The sequence below is a fragment of the Camellia sinensis genome, chromosome 15, assembly GCF_055761805.1.
Source record: "Camellia sinensis isolate YWXY chromosome 15, ASM5576180v1, whole genome shotgun sequence".
In the NCBI taxonomy this organism is placed as follows: Eukaryota; Viridiplantae; Streptophyta; class Magnoliopsida; order Ericales; family Theaceae; genus Camellia; species Camellia sinensis.
Genome location: NC_138975.1, coordinates 62,699,065 through 62,707,093, shown reverse-complemented (window position 1 = coordinate 62,707,093; position 8,029 = coordinate 62,699,065). Strand labels below are relative to the sequence as shown.

The 8,029-nt window shown below is 42.0% G+C and overlaps 1 protein-coding gene across 1 annotated transcript; it reads left to right on the top strand.

The window, feature by feature from the left end:
* The first annotated feature begins 2,166 nt into the window (after positions 1-2,166).
* Positions 2,167-3,564, top strand: LOC114282352 (uncharacterized). The gene has a single exon (XM_082908272.1). It carries the CDS (start codon positions 2,167-2,169, stop codon positions 3,562-3,564), a length of 1,398 nt encoding a protein of 465 aa, XP_082764398.1.
* Positions 3,565-8,029: the final 4,465 nt, after the last annotated feature.

The window sequence follows — 8,029 nt, the reverse complement described above, 5'->3', positions numbered from 1 at the left end:
TATGTTGCATTGCTTCATATCATATCTCTACAAAAAAATATATATATAAAAATAAAAAATTAAGAGAAGAAAGTGATTGAAAGGGATAAATTGATTTAAAAAAATAATTTTCAAATAATTGAAAGAGTTTCACACTAGGAAAACATTAATTAAATAAACTAAAAATTGTGTAGATCATATACTAGAGGATTATTCACTAGCTGATTAGACAAAAAAATTATGGAGGTTGGAGGATGGCAGCCGGTGGTTCGAAGACATAGCGGAAGAGGAGGCCGGAATAGCTGGACGACTGGGTCTATCCACTCTGTTTTCGTGGATAATCTACCCGAAACCATGCGAGCTAAAGGGCTGTACTCACTCTTCTCCAACTATGGGGTTGTGATTGATTCCTTTATTCCAAACAAGAGGAGGAAAATGACGAAATCCCGGTTTGGGTTTGTCCGATACAGGTGTCCTGTTGCAGCAGATATGGCTGTTCAGAAAGCCAATGGGCTCTGGTGTGATGATAAGGCGTTGAAGGTTAAAAAAGCAGATTATGGTAAGGAAGATGGTATGAAACAGCAGGCTGGGCCATCAGTGCAGCCTAGAAAGTATGCAAGGGAACTAAACAGAATGCATGTGGGTCACCAAGGTATGAGATCTTTTGCGGAAGTGGTGAGTGGCAAGGCATCAGGTTATAACTCCTCCTGCATTATCAAAGCCTACGAGGAAGGTAATGGATGGCTATATGAGAGTGCCATAGCCAGATTGAAACCAATCTATGCTGTGGAAGACTTCAAGGAAGAACTAGCAAGGAAAGATCTGAGGGAAGTTCAAGTGAGGGTAGGTGGTGGAAGAGATTTGGTCTTAACCTTTCAATCTAAGGAAATTATGAAGGAAAAACTTCTGTTACTGAGGAGCTGGCTAGATGAATGGTGTGATTCAGTCTTTGAATGGGAACAGGGGATGTCAATCACCCAAGAGAGGAAGGTTTGGCTCAGCTGCTATGGAGTCCCACTAAATCTATGGAGTTGTAACACCTTCATTAACATTGGTAAGATGTGGGGTACGGTGACCGCTCTGGATGAGGATACTCGTAATTTAAATCATTTCCAATGTGGAAAAGTGCAGATTGCGACAAACTTTATGGATCCTATTAATCATTTCCTCAGATTAGAATGCAAGGGAGTCCTTTACCCAGTTAGGGTGTGTGAGGAACAAATCATTATCATCCAAGATATGAGGGTGCCTGGTTTCAGCCACTCATCTGAAGAACATCTCGGTGAAATCAGAACCAGTGCTCTTGCAGCAGTGGGCAAACAGATTGTAGATAGAGGGAGCAAGCACATAGAAGGGGTTCACCATGTAACAGTGCAAGCGCATGATAGCAGCAACACCATGGTGGAAGATGACCAGCTTAGAGACACTCTGAAGGTGGCTGAATCAGATCCGCAGAAAGGCATGTTAGAAGAAATCGGTTACGTATGTCAGGAGAGTTCTGCAAGACTGCTGGCGAGTCCCAAGAGGAGAGCCGTTGATGATGGTGAAGATGGTATTCAAATCTCTGGATTGATTAAAACTCTATCTGGGCCTGATAACATGGACTGTGGGCTAAAGTTAATTGTGGATTTGAAATCGACCCATGAATGCTATGGATCGGTTGAGGCTCCAGTCTTGGACCCCCAAGAGCTAATCACTACAGACAAGGCTGTTGTGGGTGGGCCAGATGGGAGAGTGTCAAGCCTTTCTGAGGCCCATGACAAGGAGCCCAGCAGCAGTCTTTCGAGGCCGATACAGGGGAAGGAGAAGACAAGAAGTAGGAGAAAATCAAACCACACTTTTCTGGGGAAAAAGTCCTTCGACCTGTTAAGGAAGTATGGGAACAAAGGGGCCTCAACCAGTAGAGCAATGCCCAGGGCTGCAGTATGGCGGGCAGCAGTGGCGGCAATGTCCTCATCTGCATCAATAGAGGGTGGAACTGTTAAGGGGAGGTTCGCCCTCATCGAGGCCGAAGAAACTATCAAGATGGGGGAAGCTCTCGGTGTGCAGTTCACTGGTAAGCGAGCTGATGTGTTAGAGAAGCTTGTGAACCTTGAATTGAAGGACAGTGAACAAATTGAAGGGGGGGTGAGAGGTGGGGTCTGATGGACACCAGCTGGGGGAATGTTTTAGAGCTCTTGGTTATTTATGAAGATTCTTTCATGGAATGTTAGAGGGTTGGGGAGGAAGGAGAAAAGAGGCAAAGTTAAGAAGCTCCTGAAGGAGAGGAATATAGATATTGTGTTGCTCCAAGAAACTAAAAAGGCTGAATTAACAGAGGCTGAAGTTCGATCTGTGTGGGTCCGAGACAAAATGGAATTTATGGTGGTGGATGCCGTAGGCTCGGCTGGGGGATTATTATGTATATGGGACCCAGATGTCTTCCAACTAACAGAATGTTGTAGCAATAGAAGATTCATCTTATTATCAGGTACCATCTTTAACCAATTCAATTGTGCTATTTTAAATATTTATGCCCCTAATGATGTCGGATCAAGAGGGCATCTGTGGGACTGTCTATTGAAATTAAAGGAGGAATTCCCAAATCCTTGGTGCATAGGAGGAGATTTCAATGAGATTAGGCAGATTGCGGATAGGAGAGGATGCTCTAGGAGAGATAGGGGCATGAAAGAATTTAATGAGTTCATTGATAAGTGTGAGGTATCTGATTTACCACTACTTTGGAGGAGATTCACTTGGTGTAATTCATTTGGTGGGGAAAAATGGAGCAAAATTGATCGAATTTTTGTAGATCCTAGATGGCTTGAGATATTTAACCTGAAGCTATGGGGCTTACCAAGACTGGTCTCTGATCACTGCCCTCTTCTTATGATGGAGGATGAAAGGGACTGGGGTCCAAAGCCCTTTAGGGCCCTGAACGCTTGGTTTTTGCATAAAAATTTTCGAAGCTTCTGGGAGTCAAAGTGGACGGAGTCTAGGGTTGATGGTTGGGCTGGGTTTATTCTTATTCAGAAGTTGAAGATCTTGAAGAATGGCCTGAGAAGCTGGAATGTGGAGGTTTTTGGTAATATTGTGAACAAATTGAAGACTGTAGAGGGTGAACTTCACAAAATTGATCTACTGGCTGAGGCTAGAGACCTTGATGATGATGAAAAAGGCAGGAGACGTGAAGTTAGAGCTGAAATGTGGAGTTTGAGTAGGATGGTGGAGTGGCTATGGTTGCAAAAGTCTAGGCTTAACTGGGCGATGAAAGGGGACAAGAATACAAGGTTCTTCCATGTGGTCACAAAGTGCAGAACTATAAGAAATGAATTACATTCCATTACAGAAGGGGACGTGGTGTATGAAGAGCCGAGCCAAGTGAAGAACAAGGTGATGGAATACTTTAAAAACCAGTATACGGAACACTGGCCAGACAGACCTGAATTGGGGGGTCATTTCCCATCAGCAGATGGTAGTGTGAGGTTTGATTTGTTAGAAACAGATTTTTCAGAAGCAGAGATTAAACTAGTAGTGATGGTAATAAAGCACCCGGACCCGATGGCTTTAATATGTTGTGTTTTCAGAAGTTTTGGAAGGTCATGAAGGGTGAGGTTGTTACTTTTGTGAAAGAATTTCATAGGAATGGCAAATTGGTAAAAGGCATTAACAGTTCCTTTATAACCCTCATTCCCAAGCGGGACAATCCTTCGGGGCTTTCCGACTATAGACCCATAAGTTTGGTGGGCTCACTCTTCAAAATCATAGCAAAACTTTTGGCGAAGAGACTAAAATCTGTTATGCCACATATCATTAGTGAGCCTCAGTCTGCGTTTCTTAGTGGTAGAAATATTTTAGATGGTGTGTTGATTGCAAATGAGGTTGTTGAAGGATGGAAGAAAGACAAGAGGAAGGGAGTCATCATTAAGTTGGATTTTGAAAAGGCATATGATTCCGTTAGTTGGAGTTTTCTGTTCTCTATGCTCTCTAAGTTCGGTTTTGGTGCTAAGTGGATCGACTGGATGAAGGAGTGTGTAACTACGGCAAGAGTTTCAGTGCTTGTTAATGGATCTCCCACTGAAGAGTTTAGCCCCCAAAGAGGCCTAAGACAAGGTGATCCGCTATCTCCCTTTCTGTTCAATCTGGTTGCAGAAGGCTTGCATCTTTTGTTGAGCAGAGCTTGTGGGTTAAACCTAATTAAAGGGGTGAAGGTAGGCCGTGAGGGAGTGGTGTTGACTCATTTACAGTTTGCAGACGATTCACTCTTGTTCTGTGAAGCAGAGGTGGAGGAGGTCAGGAAATTAAAGAGGGTACTAAGATGTTTCGAAGTCTTATCTGGCCTAAAAATAAATTTTCATAAGAGCGTTGTTTGTGGGGTGGGTGTCTCTGTGGAGATGTTGAATGATATGGCCACAATCTTGAATTGCAAAATTAAAGCATTGCCAATCACCTATTTAGGGTTGCCCTTAGGTGCTAATCCAAGAAAGAAGGCTACCTGGAAACCAGTTGTGGACAAAGTCAAAAGCAAGCTAGCTGGGTGGAAAAGGAAGATGTTGTCTTTTGCGGGGAGACTCATATTGATTAAATCCGTAACTTCAGCCTTGCCAGTATATTACTTATCTTTATTCAAGATGCCCGAAGGGGTTGCTTCAGAATTGGATAAGATTCAAGCTAAATTCTTATGGGGTGGTTCTGAACAGGGGAGGAAAATCCATATGATCAAATGGGAGGAGTTGTCTAAAAGAGTGGATCAAGGTGGTTTGGGTATTAGGCAGTTGAGGGTTGCAAATAACTGTCTACTTATTAAATGGTGGTGGAGGTTTGGTAAGGAAAAGGATGCTTTATGGAAAAGAGTTATATGTAGCAAATACAAGATGGAGGCGGGTGGTTGGATTCCGTCTCTCACTCCATCCATGAGTCACTCAGCAGTGTGGAAGGGGATCATCTCTGTTGCTGAGCTGTGTTCTACCTTGAAGGTGTTTTATCTGAATAATTTTCACTTGAAGGTTGGGGATGGGGTGAGGATTCGTTTTTGGACTGATATTTGGTGCCATCCTGTGTGCTTGAAGGATGAATTCCCAACTCTGTTTAGGTTGTCTTTGGACAAGCAGGAGTCTTTGAATGGTATGGTTGAAAAGAAAATTTCAGCAGGAGGCTGGTCCTTGGCCTTTAGAAGGGAACTATACGATTGGGAGAAGCTGGAGCTGGACAGATTAGTTGCTATGCTCCTGGCAGCCCCAGTGCTGTGTCCAGAGTGCCCTGACCAACCTGTTTGGGCAGCCTCTTCTTCTGGGAGTCTGATGTCATCAGATCTGTATAAATTTGTCGTGGCCACTGCTGGAGTCTCTCTGAGCATAACAAGGCTGATATGGCTCAAGTATATCCCTCCTAAGGTCCAGGCCTTTGGTTGGTTTGCATGGAAAAAGAGATTGAAGACCAAGGAGTTCTTACTGAAGCTGGGTGTGATTAACCAAGGTGTATCTACAGCTTGTGTATTCTGTGGTAGTGAGGGTGAATCAGTGAATCATGTACTACTTTGGTGTCCCTTTGTATGGAAGATTTGGGCTGAAATGCTAAATTGGTGGGATGTTCAAGCTGTTATTCCAGGCTCTGTGGAGAGCCTCCTCCTGTGGTGGGCTGGAGGGAAGTGGAGGAAGATTGAAAAGAAGATTTGGAGAGCAATACCCTTGGTGGTGATGTGGTCAATCTGGAAGTGCAGAAATGAGTGTCTGTTTAGAGCAACCATCCCAAATCTGGAGGACATCTGTGATTTAATAAAGCACAGGATTGCTTTTTGGGTAAAACCACATCTTTCAGATTTACATTATTCAGTGCATGATTTTGTCTTCAATTTGAGGCAGGTTAGAGAGTGTGTGGGGGGTCCAAAGTAGTTCTGTGATAGCATTACAGCTCTAGTGCTGGGTCTGCTAGGTGATTACTGAATTCTATCTGTGGTTCTGGCCTGTGGTTCTGCCCTGCTGGTCTGCAGCAGTAGTGCCTCAATGCAACAGCTGCTTCTTTATGCTGCTCAGGTTTGCTTCGCTGGTTTGCTTGATTGCTGCGGTTGGTTTTGCCCTTGAATAGGCTCTATCTGGTGTGTTGCTGGTCTGCACTAGGACTTATCTGTTGCTGGTTTGCTTGATGCACTAGGCTCTATCTGTGGTGCTGCAGTGCATCTCTGTGGGTGCTGGGTCTGCTAGATGATTGCTGTGCAAAGGTTGAGTTTGGGATGGTTTGCTTTTGGTTTTGTTCAGTATAGTGCAGTGTTAGCCTTGTTGTTTGCAATGCTTTGTGCTGCCTTGTTTCTGCTGCAGTTTTGCCCCTTGCTTTGTTGTTTGTTTTCATTTTTCTCTCTTGTTGGTCTCTCACCAACTGGAGGTTTGAGCTTCTTTTAGCTCTTAGCTCCTCTTTATTGATGTTTCCCATTGTACCATGTACGTGCTTCATCAATAAAGTTTTCTTTGCCGATCAAAAAAATATATATATATACTAGAGGATTTTCCTACTATTGTACCAAGAATAAGTTGATTTATATAGATGCAAAATATAAAGAGAAGACTAATATATATAAATTATTGGAAAAATTACACCAAAAAAAAAAAAAAACAAACAAAACAAAATCTCAGGGTTTGAGCCTTTTAACAAAATAAATCTTGAGTTTTTTTTTTTTTTTGGTAATTTTCCCTAAATTAATTCAATAAATATATCATCAATTTGAAGTAGCTTGGTTGGTTGATGTTCATTTCCATCATATCACAAGGTCTAGGGTTCAATTCTTCATACTTTTATTTTACACCTCATAGACGGTTAAACCCAATCCAACCCGAAAATTGACCGAGAATCACAAATACTTTTATGTAGAATTATATATGTATTGATGAAGTTTTTTTTTTTTCCATCTTTTTTATTTTAAATAAAAAATCACATCATTGTAACTCATAATTGTGAAGATATCATTGATACAATATTCAAAATGAGTTTATGTATAAAAATTCTATTTGTTTTGCACATCACCATTTCTTTAAGTTTACACTATTACTCAATTCATATTCGCACACTTTTTTTTTTGGGGGGGGGGGGAGGGTGGGTGGGTGTTAGTTTTGCTCAATTCACACCTCGTAGATGCCTATTATACCTTGATCTTCAACATTCTAATCCTAACAAATAATAATCCATACCATACCGCATTGTTTACATCGCTAGCCTTGCCTCTCTCTTCCGCCATCTCCTTGTTGTATTGAGTTGGCTCAATTAAGTTAGCTCATTGAGTTGACTCATTGGGTTGGCTCAGATTAAGAAGACTTGTAAGTTGTCAAGTTGTAATTCTTGAATCTTGCAAGCAAGTTGCCTTGGCAAAGTTCCCAAATTGTCCCCAAAACTTATGTACAAATAGAGATGCAAGGAGGGAGAAAAGCCAAGCAAGTGAAGAGCATCAAGTCTTTGAGAAGAGTGAGTTTGAGAGTGTAATATTTCTCTTGTAATAATTTTCTTCCTCAGTTTAGTAAAATTCGGTGCCCGTAGATGCAGTTGTTTGTCAAACCACATAAATCTTGTTATTTTCTTGTGTGATTGCTTGTTTAGTGTTTGTTTCTAGCCCTGGGCACTACAAACTAGTATCATAGCACCCAAGTTGTGGGAAAAAGGCTCCGAAGCTTTGTTTTTTCAAATCTCCTCATAAACCAAAGTTGTCCAATCAAACTTTTGAATACACCAAGTTGATCCCCTCATACTCACAAGTCCAACAATGAAAAAATCGAGGCAAATGAACATCGGACGCTCCTTCACACTTTGGTCAAAGTTAGTGGTTGAAGTTAACTCTCAAACATATGTCCTACGTGTCTTCTCGAGCAAGCTGCCACTATTCCAGCTATGGCAAGATAAATTCTGTCAGAATATTCCACAACTGACATAGTAGCTCAATGAGCAGACCAGTCATTGCCATGTCATCGATAGGTCAGTGCCATATCACTGTTACGTCATCACTATGTCACTGCCATATCAGCGACATGTCACTACCACATCAGCACAAGGACAATCTAGTCGGTGCCATGTGTCTGCCACATCAGAAATT